Source organism: Oncorhynchus masou, chromosome 13, assembly GCF_036934945.1.
Source record: "Oncorhynchus masou masou isolate Uvic2021 chromosome 13, UVic_Omas_1.1, whole genome shotgun sequence".
NCBI classification, from domain to species: domain Eukaryota; kingdom Metazoa; phylum Chordata; class Actinopteri; order Salmoniformes; family Salmonidae; genus Oncorhynchus; species Oncorhynchus masou.
The window spans coordinates 12,700,166-12,715,937 of NC_088224.1; the positions used below are offsets into that span (position 1 = coordinate 12,700,166).

The following is a 15,772-nucleotide window of genomic DNA, read 5'->3' on the forward strand; positions in this document are numbered from 1 at the left end:
CTCCTAGCGTCCCTTGAGTGGCGACCCACGCCGCTAACCTTGGCCTAGGAACCCTAACAACGGGCCCCACTGGACTGAGGGGCAGCTCCGGCAGCTTGGGACTGAGGTAGCTCAGGACTGAGAGGAAGCTCAGGACTGAGAGGAAGCTCAGGCAGCTTGATGAATCTAGCAGATCCTGGCTGGCTGGTGGTTCCGGCAGATCCTGGCTGACTGGCGGTTCTGGCAGATCCTGGCTGACTGGCGATTCTGGCAGATCCTGGCTGACTGGCAGTTCTGGAAGATCCTGGCTGACTGGCAGTTCCTGGCTGACTGGCAGTTCTGGCAGATCCTGGCTGACTGGTGGTTCCGGCAGATCCTGGCTGACTGGCAGCCATGGCAGATCCTGGCTGACTGGCGGATCCTGGCTGAATGGCGGATCCTGGCTGAATGGCGGGTCCTGGCTGAATGGCGGGTCCTGGCTGAATGGCGGATCTGGAAGATCCTGGCTGACTGGCGGATCCTGGCAGACTGGCCGTTCTGGCAGATCCTGGCTGACTGGCCGTTCTGGCAGATCCTGGCTGACTGGCCGTTCTGGCAGATCCTGGCGGATCCTGGCTGACTGACTGCTCTGGCAGATCCTGGCTGACTGGCGCCTCTGGACTGAGGGGCTCTGGCGCCTCTGGACTGAGGGGCTCTGGCGCATCTGGACTGAGGGACGGGAGCTCTGGCAGCGCCGGACAGGCGGGAGACTCTGGCAGCGCTGGACTGAGGGGCTCTGGCGCCTCTGGACTGAGGGGCGGAAACTCTGGTAGCGCTGGACAGGCGGGAGCACCTGTGTTGATGGGACGGAGAGACAGCCTGGTGCGGGGTGCCGGCACTGGTGGTTCCGGGCTGGGGACACACACCTCAGGGCGAATTCCTTGCATACTACGCCAAATCAACTGCTCTCTCTCTTCACACTCCCCCAATTCTATTAACACCTCCTTGAGTGTCTCCTCATCTCCCATCCGTTCACTCTCCTCCATTCTGTCCAATAACTCCTCGACCCTCTCAGACTCAGCCCTCAGCTTTGCCGATAGCTCCGATAACATCCATAACATCCATGGCTCCTTAAGGTAAACAACTGCTGTTGCTGCTGCCTCTGTTTACCACGCCGCTTGGTCCTTGGTTGGTGGGTGATTCTATATCGGTTTTCTTCTGGTGAAAGAGAGGCGGACCAAAATGCAGCGTGGTTAGTTTTGTACATCTTTAATAAAGATGAAAGTACAACAATCTACAAAACAAGAAACGTGAAAAAAACTGAAACAGTCTTATCTTGTGCCACAAACATAAAGACAGGAACAATCACCCACAAAACCCAACACAAACAGGCTACCTAAATATGGTTCCCAATAAGAGACAATGACTAACACCTGCCTCTGATTGAGAACTATATCAGGCCAAACATAGAAATAGACAAACCAGACACACAACATAGAATGCCCACCAAGCTCACGTCCTGACCAACACTAAAACAAGGAAAACACACCCGAATGATGGTCAGAACGTGACAACTACTCCCTTCACAGAACAGCACAAACTGTCTCTAACCAGAATAGAAAGAGGAGTGGGAGGCCCTGGTGCACAATTGAGCAAGAGGACAAGTATATTAGAGTGTCAAGTTCTCAACTGGCAGCTTCATTAAATAGTACCTGCAAAACACCAGTCTCCACATCAACAGTGAAGAGGCAACAGAGTTGCAAAGAAAAAGCCATATCTCAGACTGGCCAATAAAAAAAAGATTAAGATGGGAAAAAGAACACAGACACTGGACAGAGGAACTCTGCAACTCTAGAAGGCCAGCATCCCGGAGTCGCTCCTTCACTGTTGACGTTGAGGCTGGTGTTTTACGGGTGCTATTTAATGAAGCTGCCAGTTGGACTTGCTGATAATGGACCTCTACACGGCTATGCAGATATTCCATTAACAATCTGCCGTTTCCGGCTATAATAGTCATTTACAACATTAACAATGTCTACACTGTATTTCTGATCCATTTGATGTTAATTTAATGGACAAAATTGTGCTTTTCTTTGAAAAAACAAGGACATTTCTAAGTGGCCATAAACTTTTGAACTGTAGTGTATGTGCAACCAATAAAATTGGATTTGATTTGATTCTTAGCATATTCTATTTAAGAATGCCTGTAGAACCACATTCACTTATTGAGCAAAGAAACATTGTTTTCCAGTGATTTCCAGAACTTTCTATCAAGTACTTGTTTTTTTCATTCTTGTTCTGTGCGACTCATTGAATTGTACCATAATTTTTTCCCCCATTTTTGATCCTGTATATGTCAAGGGGATATACTGTTTCAAAAATAGCCATATCGTGTTGCCTGGCTGGTCTATTGGCCGCACGTCACATTAGGTTTGAATCTGGTTTACCCCTCTGATACAATCTCTCGCAATCTTACCCCAGTATCAACCCAGTTTACTGCCCTCTGATACAATCTCTCACTATCTTACCCCACTATCAACCCAGTTTACTCCCCTCTGATACAATCTCTCTCTATTTTACCACACTATCAACCCAGTTTACTGCCCTCTGATACAATCTCTGTCTATCTTACCTCACTATCAACCCAGTTTACTGCCCTCTGATACAATCTCTCACTATCTTACCCCACTATCAACCCAGTTTACTGCCCTCTGATACAATCTCTCACTACCTTACCCCACTATCAACCCAGTTTACTGCCCTCTGATACAATCTCTCTCTATCTTACACCGCTATCAAACCATTTTACTGCCCTCTGATACAATCTCTCTCTATTTTACCACACTATCAACCCAGTTTACTGCCCTCTGATACAATCTCTGTCTATCTTACCTCACTATCAACCCAGTTTACTGCCCTCTGATACAATCTCTCACTACCTTACCCCACTATCAACCCAGTTTACTGCCCTCTGATACAATCTCTCACTACCTTACCCCACTATCAACCCAGTTTACTGCCCTCTGATACAATCTCTCACTACCTTACCCCACTATCAACCCAGTTTACTGCCCTCTGATACAATCTCTCTCTATCTTACCCCGCTATCAAACCATTTTACTGCCCTCTGATACAATCTCTCTCTATTTTACCCCACTATCATCCAGTCAGTTGCCATTTGACATAATATGTCTCTTTCTTTCTCCACTGCCATCCTACCTCACTTTTTGTTAAAAGAAAAATTGGAAAAATCTCTTCCAATATGTATGAAAACAACATGGTTCGTATAAGACCCGTTTCACTATCTTTCAAGACAAGCCCTACTGCATTTCTGAAGACACATTTTCTAACTGCTCCCCAGCTGACGTTTTGAGGCTGTTTTATGGTTCTTGGGGTCCATTTCATTACAGTCCCTGAACATTAAATTGCCATGGATCTCTCTTCTATTAAATGCTTTGTGTGCTCCCTCTGTTCTTCCTGCTGTCCTTATTGGTTCCTGTCTTCATCACAACATGATGTGTCTCCCTCCGTTCCTCCTGCTGTCCTTATTGGTTCCTGTCTTCATCACAACATGATGTGCTCCCTCCGTTCCTCCTGCTGTCCTTATTGGTTCCTGTCTTCATCACAACATGATGTGTCTCCCTCCGTTCCTCCTGCTGTCCTTATTGGTTCCTGTCTTCATCACAACATGATGTGCTCCCTCCGTTCCTCCTGCTGTCCTTATTGGTTCCTGACTTCATCACAACATGATGTGTCTCCCTCCGTTCCTCCTGCTGTCCTTATTGGTTCCTGTCTTCATCACAACATGATGTGTCTCCCTCCGTTCCTCCTGCTGTCCTTATTGGTTCCTGTCTTCATCACAACATGATGTGTCTCCCTCCGTTCCTCCTGCTGTCCTTATTGGTTCCTGTCTTCATCACAACATGATGTGCTCCCTCCGTTCCTCCTGCTGTCCTTATTGGTTCCTGTCTTCATCACAACATGATGTGTCTCCCTCCGTTCCTCCTGCTGTCCTTATTGGTTCCTGTCTTCATCACAACATGATGTGCTCCCTCCGTTCCTCCTGCTGTCCTTATTGGTTCCTGTCTTCATCACAACATGATGTGCTCCCTCCGTTCCTCCTGCTGTCCTTATTGGTTCCTGTCTTCATCACAACATGATGTGTCTCCCTCCGTTCCTCCTGCTGTCCTTATTGGTTCCTGTCTTCATCACAACATGATGTGCTCCCTCCGTTCCTCTTGCTGTCCTTATTGGTTCCTGTCTTCATCACAACATGATGTGTCTCCCTCCGTTCCTCCTGCTGTCCTTATTGGTTCCTGTCTTCATCACAACATGATGTGCTCCCTCCGTTCCTCCTGCTGTCCTTATTGGTTCCTGTCTTCATCACAACATGATGTGCTCCCTCTGTTCTTCCTGCTGTCCTTATTGGTTCCTGTCTTCATCACAACATGATGTGCTCCCTCCGTTCCTCCTGCTGTCCTTATTGGTTCCTGTCTTCATCACAACATGATGTGTCTCCCTCCGTTCCTCCTGCTGTCCTTATTGGTTCCTGTCTTCATCACAACATGATGTGCTCCCTCCGTTCCTCTTGCTGTCCTTATTGGTTCCTGTCTTCATCACAACATGATGTGCTCCCTCCGTTCCTCCTGCTGTCCTTATTGGTTCCTGTCTTCATCACAACATGATGTGCTCCCTCCGTTCCTCCTGCTGTCCTTATTGGTTCCTGTCTTCATCACAACATGATGTGCTCCCTCCGTTCCTCCTGCTGTCCTTATTGGTTCCTGTCTTCATCACAACATGATGTGCTCCCTCCGTTCCTCCTGCTGTCCTTATTGGTTCCTGTCTTCATCACAACATGATGTGCTCCCTCCGTTCCTCCTGCTGTCCTTATTGGTTCCTGTCTTCATCACAACATGATGTGCTCCCTCCGTTCCTCCTGCTGTCCTTATTGCTTCCTGTCTTCATCACAACATGATGTGCTCCCTCCGTTCCTCCTGCTGTCCTTATTGGTTCCTGTCTTCATCACAACATGATGTGCTCCCTCCGTTCCTCCTGCTGTCCTTATTGGTTCCTGTCTTCATCACAACATGATGTGTCTCCCTCCGTTCCTCCTGCTGTCCTTATTGGTTCCTGTCTTCATCACAACATGATGTGCTCCCTCCGTTCCTCCTGCTGTCCTTATTGGTTCCTGTCTTCATCACAACATGATGTGTCTCCCTCTGTTCCTCCTGCTGTCCTTATTGGTTCCTGTCTTCATCACAACATGATGTGTCTCCCTCCATTCCTCCTGCTGTCCTTATTGGTTCCTGTCTTCATCACAACATGATGTGTCTCCCTCCGTTCCTCCTGATGTCCTTATTGGTTCCTGTCTTCATCACAACATGATGTGTCTCCCTCCGTTCCTCCTGCTGTCCTTATTGGTTCCTGTCTTCATCACAACATGATGTGCTCCCTCCGTTCCTCCTGCTGTCCTTATTGGTTCCTGTCTTCATCACAACATGATGTGTCTCCCTCCGTTCCTCCTGCTGTCCTTATTGGTTCCTGTCTTCATCACAACATGATGTGTCTCCCTCCATTCCTCCTGCTGTCCTTATTGGTTCCTGTCTTCATCACAACATGATGTGTCTCCCTCCATTCCTCCTGATGTCCTTATTGGTTCCTGTCTTCATCACAACATGATGTGCTCCTTCCGTTCCTCCTGCTGTCCTTATTGGTTCCTGTCTTCATCACAACATGATGTGCTCCCTCCGTTCCTCCTGCTGTCCTTATTGGTTCCTGTCTTCATCACAACATGATGTGCTCCCTCCGTTCCTCCTGCTGTCCTTATTGGTTCCTGTCTTCATCACAACATGATGTGCTCCCTCCGTTCCTCCTGCTGTCCTTATTGGTTCCTGTCTTCATCACAACATGATGTGCTCCCTCCGTTCCTCCTGCTGTCCTTATTGGTTCCTGTCTTCATCACAACATGATGTGCTCCCTCCGTTCCTCCTGCTGTCCTTATTGGTTCCTGTCTTCATCACAACATGATGTGTCTCCCTCCGTTCCTCCTGCTGTCCTTATTGGTTCCTGTCTTCATCACAACATGATGTGCTCCCTCCGTTCCTCCTGCTGTCCTAATTGGTTCCTGTCTTCATCACAACATGATGTGTCTCCCTCCGTTCCTCCTGCTGTCCTTATTGGTTCCTGTCTTCATCACAACATGATGTGCTCCCTCCGTTCCTCCTGCTGTCCTTATTGGTTCCTGTCTTCATCACAACATGATGTGTCTCCCTCTGTTCCTCCTGCTGTCCTTATTGGTTCCTGTCTTCATCACAACATGATGTGCTCCCTCCGTTCCTCCTGCTGTCCTTATTGGTTCCTGTCTTCATCACAACATGATGTGTCTCCCTCCGTTCCTCCTGCTGTCCTTATTGGTTCCTGTCTTCATCACAACATGATGTGCTCCTCGTACTAAACCCAAAAGAAATGATATAGGAATCAGGAATCAAGAGTCAGGATATTGTGTACGTTCCAAATGTCACCCTATTTCCTATGTGGTGCACTACTATTGACCAGGGTGCATAGGACTCAGTGCCCAGAGGGCTCTAGTTAAAAGTAGTGCACTATATAGGGCAGGTGTCTCCAACAGGTCGATCGTGAGCTACCAGTAGCTCGCAGCCCACATATGAGTAGTTCGCCAAACAATTCTGAAAGTAAATCCAATTTTTTTCAACGCATAATGTCATGAACAAATCTCACAAGAATCAGACACCTTAAGTTCCCAGCTACTATCTCATCAATGCAACATTGATATCATCCCACCCCTGGTTAGCCACTATTGGCTTAAAAAAAGCCAAACCTATCTGCAAATTCATTTCCAGCAATATTGTCCCTGTCTGTCTGTGTGTGTGGTGGGCGTGTTTGTCTGTTACTCCATGTGTAGCCAGTTGATGTGATAACCATCATGTAGGTTGACAGAAATCATTTCCCCAAAACCTTCTCAATTAAATAATAACTGCAAAGTAGGCTTACCTGGCAGAAATATATAATGAGTAAGTAAATCATTTGTTTCTATTATTTGTTATTTGCAAACTTTCCCATAAAATGAGCAGCACCAGTACAGAAGCATCACTCGACTGGCACATTCCTCACTGGTACATGTGCAATTAAAGGGCCAGAGGTGTTTAAAGAGCCAGATGTGCAATTAAAGGTCTAGATGTGTTTAAAGAGCCAGATGCGCAATTAAAGGGCTAGATGTGTTTAAAGACCCAGATGCGCAATTAAAGGGCTAGATGTGTTTAAAGAGCCAGATGCGCAATTAAAGGGCTAGATGTGTTTAAAGAGCCAGATGCGCAATTAAAGGGCCAGAGGTGTTTAAAGAGCCAGATGCGCAATTAAAGGGCTAGATGTGCAATTAAAGGGGAATTACATAAAAAAATCTAAATGTGTTAGTTTTCTTCCAGACCAAAAAGTAGGTGTTTTAAGCATTGACATGGACTCAGAACATCATATTTAGTTGTTTTATCTGTGAACAATTGTAATTTTGAGAGTAAAAAAATAAATGTCTAAATCCAGGGAAAAAAAACTGAGATAACAGTTATAGGGCACCCTTTAGAGTTGTCTAGATTCATTTATTGACCAGTATTTTACCAGGTGCACTGTATATTGTACACTAAGACCTGGGGAAGAGAAGAATGTGCCTATTTGAAAGCTTGAAAAAAAATGAGTAGCTCGTTGTTTACATTTTGAAAAGTAGCTTTCATGATAGACAAGGTTGGAGACCCCTGCTATAGGGAGTGGGATGCCATCTGGAACACGTCTGATATAGGGAGTGGGATGCCATCTGGAACACGTCTGATATAGGGAGTGGGATGCCATCTGGAACACATGTCTGATATAGGGAGTGGGATGCCATCTGGAACACGTCTGATATAGGGAGTGGGATGCCATCTGGAACACGTCTGATATAGGGAGTGGGATGCCATCTGGAACACATGCCTGATATAGGGAGTGGGATGCCATCTGGAACACTTGCCTGATATAGGGAGTGGGATGCCATCTGGAACACTTGCCTGATATAGGGAGTGGGATGCCATCTGGAACACATGTCTGATATAGGGAGTGGGATGCCATCTGGAACACGTCTGATATAGGGAGTGGGATGCCATCTGGAACACGTCTGATATAGGGAGTGGGATGCCATCTGGAACACATGTCTGATATAGGGAGTGGGATGCCATCTGGAACACAAGTCTGATATAGGGAGTGGGATGCCATCTGGAACACATGTCTGATATAGGGAGTGGGATGCCATCTGGAACACATGCCTGATATAGGGAGTGGGATGCCATCTGGAACACATGCCTGATATAGGGAGTGGGATGCCATCTGGAACACATGTCTGATATAGGGAGTGGGATGCCATCTGGAACACATGTCTGATATAGGGAGTGGGATGCCATCTGGAACACTTGCCTGATATAGGGAGTGGGATGCCATCTGGAACACATGCCTGATATAGGGAGTGGGATGCCATCTGGAACACTTGCCTGATATAGGGAGTGGGATGTCATCTGGAACACATGTCTGATATAGGGAGTGGGATGTCATCTGGAACACATGTCTGATATAGGGAGTGGGATGCCATCTGGAACACATGCCTGATATAGGGAGTGGGATGTCATCTGGAACACATGTCTGATATAGGGAGTGGGATGTCATCTGGAACACATGTCTGATATAGGGAGTGGGATGCCATCTGGAACACATGTCTGATATAGGGAGTGGGATGCCATCTGGAACACATGTCTGATATAGGGAGTGGGATGCCATCTGGAACACATGTCTGATATAGGGAGTGGGATGCCATCTGGAACACATGTCTGATATAGGGAGTGGGATGCCATCTGGAACACATGTCTGATATAGGGAGTGGGATGCCATCTGGAACACATGTCTGATATAGGGAGTGGGATGCCATCTGGAACACTTGCCTGATATAGGGAGTGGGATGCCATCTGGAACACATGCCTGATATAGGGAGTGGGATGCCATCTGGAACACATGCCTGATATAGGGAGTGGGATGCCATCTGGAACACATGCCTGATATAGGGAGTGGGATGCCATCTGGAACACATGCCTGATATAGGGAGTGGGATGCCATCTGGAACACATGTCTGCTATAGGGAGTGGGATGCCATCTGGAACACATGTCTGATATAGGGAGTGGGATGCCATCTGGAACACATGTCTGATATAGGGAGTGGGATGCCATCTGGAACACATGTCTGATATAGGGAGTGGGATGCCATCTGGAACACATGTCTGATATAGGGAGTGGGATGCCATCTGGAACACATGTCTGATATAGGGAGTGGGATGCCATCTGGAACACATGTCTGATATAGGGAGTGGGATGCCATCTGGAACACATGTCTGATATAGGGAGTGGGATGCCATCTGGAACACATGTCTGATATAGGGAGTGGGATGCCATCTGGAACACATGTCTGATATAGGGAGTGGGATGCCATCTGGAACACTTGCCTGATATAGGGAGTGGGATGTCATCTGGAACACTTGCCTGATATAGGGAGTGGGATGCCATCTGGAGCACATGCCTGATATAGGGAGTGGGATGTCATCTTGAACACTTGCCTGATATAGGGAGTGGGATGCCATCTGGAACACTTGCCTGATATAGGGAGTGGGATGCCATCTGGAACACTTGCCTGATATAGGGAGTGGGATGCCATCTGGAACACGTCTAATATAGGGAGTGGGATGTCATCTGGAACACTTGCCTGATATAGGGAGTGGGATGCCATCTGGAACACATGCCTGATATAGGGAGTGGGATGCCATCTGGAACACTTGCCTGATATAGGGAGTGGGATGCCATCTGGAACACTTGCCTGATATAGGGAGTGGGATGCCATCTGGAACACGTCTGATATAGGGAGTGGGATGCCATCTGGAACACATGCCTGATATAGGGAGTGGGATGCCATCTGGAACACATGCCTGATATAGGGAGTGGGATGCCATCTGGAACACTTGCCTGATATAGGGAGTGGGATGCCATCTGGAACACTTGCCTGATATAGGGAGTGGGATGCCATCTGGAACACGTCTGATATAGGGTGTGGGATGTCATCTGGAACACTTGCCTGATATAGGGAGTGGAATGCCATCTGGAACACATGCCTGATATAGGGAGTGGGATGCCATCTGGAACACATGTCTGATATAGGGAGTGGGATGCCATCTGGAACACATGCCTGATATAGGGAGTGGGATGCCATCTGGAACACATGCCTGATATAGGGAGTGGGATGCCATCTGGAACACATGCCTGATATAGGGAGTGAGATGCCATCTGGAACACATGCCTGATATAGGGAGTGGGATGCCATCTGGAACACATGCCTGATATAGGGAGTGGGATGCCATCTGGAACACTTGCCTGATATAGGGAGTGGGATGCCATCTGGAACACATGCCTGATATAGGGAGTGGGATGTCATCTGGAACACATGCCTGATATAGGGAGTGGGATGCCATCTGGAGCACACCCCTGATATAGGGAGTGGGATGCCATCTGGAACACTTGCCTGATATAGGGAGTGGGATGCCATCTGGAACACTTGCCTGATATAGGGAGTGGGATGCCATCTGGAACACGTCTGATATAGGGAGTGGGATGTCATCTGGAACACATGCCTGATATAGGGAGTGGGATGCCATCTGGAACACATGCCTGATATAGGGAGTGGGATGCCATCTGGAACACATGCCTGATATAGGGAGTGGGATGCCATCTGGAGCACATGCCTGATATAGGGAGTGGGATGCCATCTGGAACACATGTCTGATATAGGGAGTGGGATGCCATCTGGAACACATGTCTGATATAGGGAGTGGGATGTCATCTGGAACACATGTCTGATATAGGGAGTGGGATGCCATCTGGAACACATGCCTGATATAGGGAGTGGGATGCCATCTGGAACACTTGCCTGATATAGGGAGTGGGATGCCATCTGGAGCACACCCCTGATATAGGGAGTGGGATGCCATCTGGAGCACATGCCTGATATAGGGAGTGGGATGCCATCTGGAACACATGTCTGATATAGGGATTGGGATGCCATCTGGAACACATGTCTGATATAGGGAGTGGGATGCCATCTGGAACACATGCCTGATATAGGGAGTGGGATGCCATCTGGAACACATGTCTGATATAGGGAGTGGGATGTCATCTGGAACACATGTCTGATATAGGGAGTGGGATGCCATCTGGAACACATGTCTGATATAGGGAGTGGGATGCCATCTGGAACACATGTCTGATATAGGGAGTGGGATGTCATCTGGAACACATGTCTGATATAGGGAGTGGGATGCCATCTGTAACACATGTCTGATATAGGGAGTGGAATGTCATCTGGAACACATGTCTGATATAGGGAGTGGGATGCCATCTGGAACACATGCCTGATATAGGGAGTGGAATGTCATCTGGAACACATGTCTGATATAGGGAGTGGGATGCCATCTGGAACACATGTCTGATATAGGGAGTGGAATGTCATCTGGAACACATGCCATTGTGTCGTAGACCCAGCCACTGATCACCCATCTAATTCACCATCGTTATGAATTATGCAATCTGCTTTCTGACCCTATGTACTGGCATCCCCCATTAGGCAGCAGATAAACAAGACACCGAGATGGAGCTTGGACTGGCGGATCAGAGGATCAGCACTCAGCGGAGTGTTCATGTCATGCCACATAGACACATCAATAGTAATGGACACCATCTGTTCAGATAGACCTAGATAGGACAGGACAGATGGAAGAACATCCTAGAAGACCTGTTAGGACAACTAAGTGTGGCAAGACTTGAGTGTGCTTGTCATTACGCCATAGAGCTATTTTGGGATGGAGATGTGAATGGACATGGTTGTCACTGTGTTGGTAGTATACATGTATCTTACGAAGAGGTTGCTTAGTGAGCAACACAAAATGGTAATTCAGTTTGACTACGGTTTTAATATTAACCTGAACTTCAAAAAGAATACAAACTACTTCCAACCCCTCAGGACCAAAGTCTTTATCACAGCGAAGCTAATTTAATTAAAATGCACATTCTATCTGAAAGTCATAAACAACTGTAAAACATTGAGATGCATGGTCGGACAGCTTGGTGGAGATACTAGCCCTGCTTCTTCCTCTCCCTCTTCTCTCCCTCTTCCCTCTTCTTTCTTCGCTTCTCTCCTCTTACCTCTTCTCTCCTCTTCTCTCTTCTCTCTTCTCTCTTCTCTCTTCTCTCCTCTCCTCTCCCCTCTTCTCTCATCTCTCCTCTCCTCCCCTCTTCTCTCCCTTCCTTCCCTCTTCCCTCCCTCCCTCTTCTCTCTTCTCTCTTCTCTACTCTTCCCGCTTCTCTCTCCTCTCCTCTCCTCTACCCTCTTCTCTCATCTCTCCTCTCCTCTTCTCTCCATCTGTTCCCTCTTCTCTCCTCTTCTCTCCCCTCCTCCCTTCTCCTCCCTTTTTCCTCCCCCTTCTCCTCTCTACCTGTCCCGCTCTTCTCCCTCTCTCATCACATTCCTCTCCTCTCTCTGTCCCACTCCTCTCCCTCTCCCACTCCTCTCCCACACTCCTCCCACTCCTCTCCATCTCCTCTCCCTCTCCTCCCCCTCTCCCACTCCTCTCCCACTCCTCTCCCTCTCCTCTCCTCTCCCACTCCTCTCCCTCTCCCTCTCCCTCTCCCTCTCCCTCTCCCTCTCCCTCTCCCTCTCCCTCTCCCTCTCCCTCTCCCACTCCACTTCTCTCCTCTCCCTCTCCCACTCCTCTCCCACTCCTCTCCCTCTCCCACTTCTCTCCCACTCCTCTCCTCTCCCTCTCCAACTCTTCTCTCTCTCTCCTTCCACTCCTCTCCCACTCCTCTCCCTCTCCTCTCCTCTCCCACTCCTCTCCCTCTCCCTCTCCCTCTCCCTCTCCCTCTCCCTCTCCCTCTCCCTCTCCCTCTCCCACTCCCACTCCACTTCTCTCCCTCTCCCTCTCCTCCCCCTCTCCCACTCCCTCTCCCTCTCCTCTCCTCTCCCTCTCCCTCTCCCTCTCCCTCTCCCTCTCCCTCTCCCTCTCTCTCTCCCTCTCCCTCTCCCACTCCCACTCCACTTCTCTCCTCTCCCTCTCCCACTCCTCTCCCACTCCTCTCCCTCTCCCACTTCTCTCCCACTCCTCTCCTCTCCCTCTCCAACTCTTCTCTCTCTCTCCTTCCACTCCTCTCCCACTCCTCTCCCTCTCCTCTCCTCTCCCACTCCTCTCCTCTCCCTCTCCCTCTCCCTCTCCCTCTCCCTCTCCCTCTCCCTCTCCCTCTCCCTCTCCCTCTCCCTCTCCCACTCCACTTCTCTCCTCTCCCTCTCCCACTCCTCTCCCACTCCTCTCCCTCTCACACTCCTCTCCTTCTCCAAGTCTTCTCTCTCTCCTTCCACTCCTCTCCTCTCCCTCTCCCACTTCTCTCCCACTCCTCTCCCTCTCCTCCCCCTCTCCCACTCCTCTCCCACTACTCTCCCACTCCTCTCCCACTCATCTCCCTCTCCCACTCCTCTCCTCTCCCTCTCCAACCATTCTCTCTCTCTCCTTCCACTCCTCTCCACTCCCTCTCCCACTCCTCTCCTCTCCCTCTCCAATTCTTCTCTCTCTCCTTCCACTCCTCTCCCTCTCCTCCCCCTCTCCCACTCCTCTCCCACTCCTCTCCAGCTCTCCTCCCACTCTTTTTCCTCTCTCCTCCTCTGCTCTTTTAATATTCTGTATTATGTCATGTTCTATGTTCTGTGTGGATCCCAGGAAGAGTAGCTGCTGCTTTCACAACAGCTAATGGGGATCCTAAAAAAATACCAAAATATCTCTCCCCTCCCTCTCCCCTCCTTTCCTCTCCCTCTAGTCAGACCAGGGTGAGTGGAGAACGTTAATGGCCCATGGTGTGAGTGGCGTTCAGTCAGAGGGAAAATAAAAACGGACACTCCACTCTCAGCCTCAGATGGAAAGTGATCCAAATGAATCATCCTCATGTCACCCACAAGGCCCGTGACCACCACCACCACAACAGTCGTAAAGCTCAGAGGAGAAAAATGAAAGTACATTAATAAAACATGAAACTCCATGGATGCTAAGGTCAATGCTGGTCTTACCTCATTTCCTACAAGTACGTCCAGCTCCAATGTACTCGGGACATAGCGAGAGTAGCATAGAGTCACTAGTCAGTGAAGAGGATAGGGTTCACCTTATTCATCCATGCAGAGCAACAGTATCTAAACATCTAACCTTTCAAACAGCCCTACAGTCATATGAATTACCATGACCTTTCATTCTTATTGGAATATTGAAATGTAGTATCCCACTAGGCACAGATGTCAATTCAATATCTATTCCACATTGGTTCAACCAGTGTGTGTCCAGTGGGATGTGACGAACGCAGGGAATGAATATTTAGCTATAATTAACATGATATCCCAGAGAAACCAGTGCCATAATCTAGAATCTAGATGGTCCATGTAAGTCTACTGTCCTCTCAGCGTTGCTTCTCCTCCACCATCTTGCTGTTCACCTAAGACCATGTACATGATAAGTGTTGGTGTGGTGACTATTATTTAAGAACAGAGGCACAGGGCCAGCATGAGATAGAGCCCCTTGTCCTCTTTCTCTGGCCCTCTCTGACTGCTCTCCTGTATATCTCATAATGCTCTGCTCTTATCTCCCCCTGTCCAGTGAATGAGGGGGGCATCAAGCAGGCGTCCAACTCTTGTCCCGACCCGGGGGAGCCAGAGAACGGCAAAAGGATGGGCTCCGACTTCAGGTAGGTCATGTTGGGGTGAAGAATGGACTCCTACTAACATAGCACCACCCACTGGGCCCGGAAAAGGTCTGACTTTAGGTAGGTCATGTTGGGGTGAAGAATGGACCCCTACTAACATAGCACCACCCACTGGGCCCGGAGAAGATCTGACTTCAGGTAGGTCATGTTGTGGTGAAGAATCGACCCCTACTAACATAGCACCACCCACTGGGCCCGGAGAAGATCTGACTTTAGGAAGGTCATGCCAGGAGAGGCGGGACACTGGTTTTGTACAGGCTGTGTCAGAGCACTGGTTTTGTACAGGCTGTGTCAGAGCACTGGTTTTGTACAGGATGTGTCAGGGAACTGGTTTTGTACAGGCTGTGTCAGGGCACTGGTTTTGTACAGGCTGTGTCAGGGCACTGGTTTTGTACAGGCTGTGTCGGGGCACTGGTTTTGTACAGGCTGTGTCGGGGCACTGGTTTTGTGAGCGTGACATAGTCAGGTACCAGTATGAAGGCAGTGCCATGAGCGTGACATAGTCAGGTACCGGTATGAAGGCAGTGCCATGAGCGTGACATAGTCAGGTACCAGTATGAAGGCAGTGCCATGAGCGTGACATAGTCAGGTACCGGTATGAAGGCAGTGCCATGAGCGTGACATAGTCAGGTACCAGTATGAAGGCAGTGCCATGAGTGTGACATAGTCAGGTACCAGTATGAAGGCAGTGCCATGAGCGTGACATAGTCAGGTACCAGTATGAAGGCAGTGCCATGAGCGTGACATAGTCAGGTACCGGTATGAAGGCAGTGCCATGAGCGTGACATAGTCAGGTACCGGTATGAAGGCAGTGCCATGAGCGTGACATAGTCAGGTACCAGTATGAAGGCAGTGCCATGAGCGTGACATAGTCAGGTACCGGTATGAAGGCAGTGCCATGAGCGTGACATAGTCAGGTACCAGAATGAAGGCAGTGCCATGAGCGTGACAT

The 15,772-nt window shown here is 48.8% G+C and overlaps 1 protein-coding gene across 3 annotated transcripts in view; it reads left to right on the top strand.

The window, feature by feature from the left end:
* LOC135551748 (CUB and sushi domain-containing protein 3-like) overlaps positions 1-15,772 on the top strand; it is an 826,047-nt gene that overhangs the window by 409,112 nt on the left and 401,163 nt on the right. For all 3 annotated transcript variants that reach the window (XM_064982949.1, XM_064982950.1, XM_064982951.1), the window contains one exon: positions 14,715-14,802. In XM_064982949.1, the coding sequence (XP_064839021.1) occupies positions 14,715-14,802 (88 nt within the window). The remainder of the gene's footprint in view (positions 1-14,714; positions 14,803-15,772) is intronic.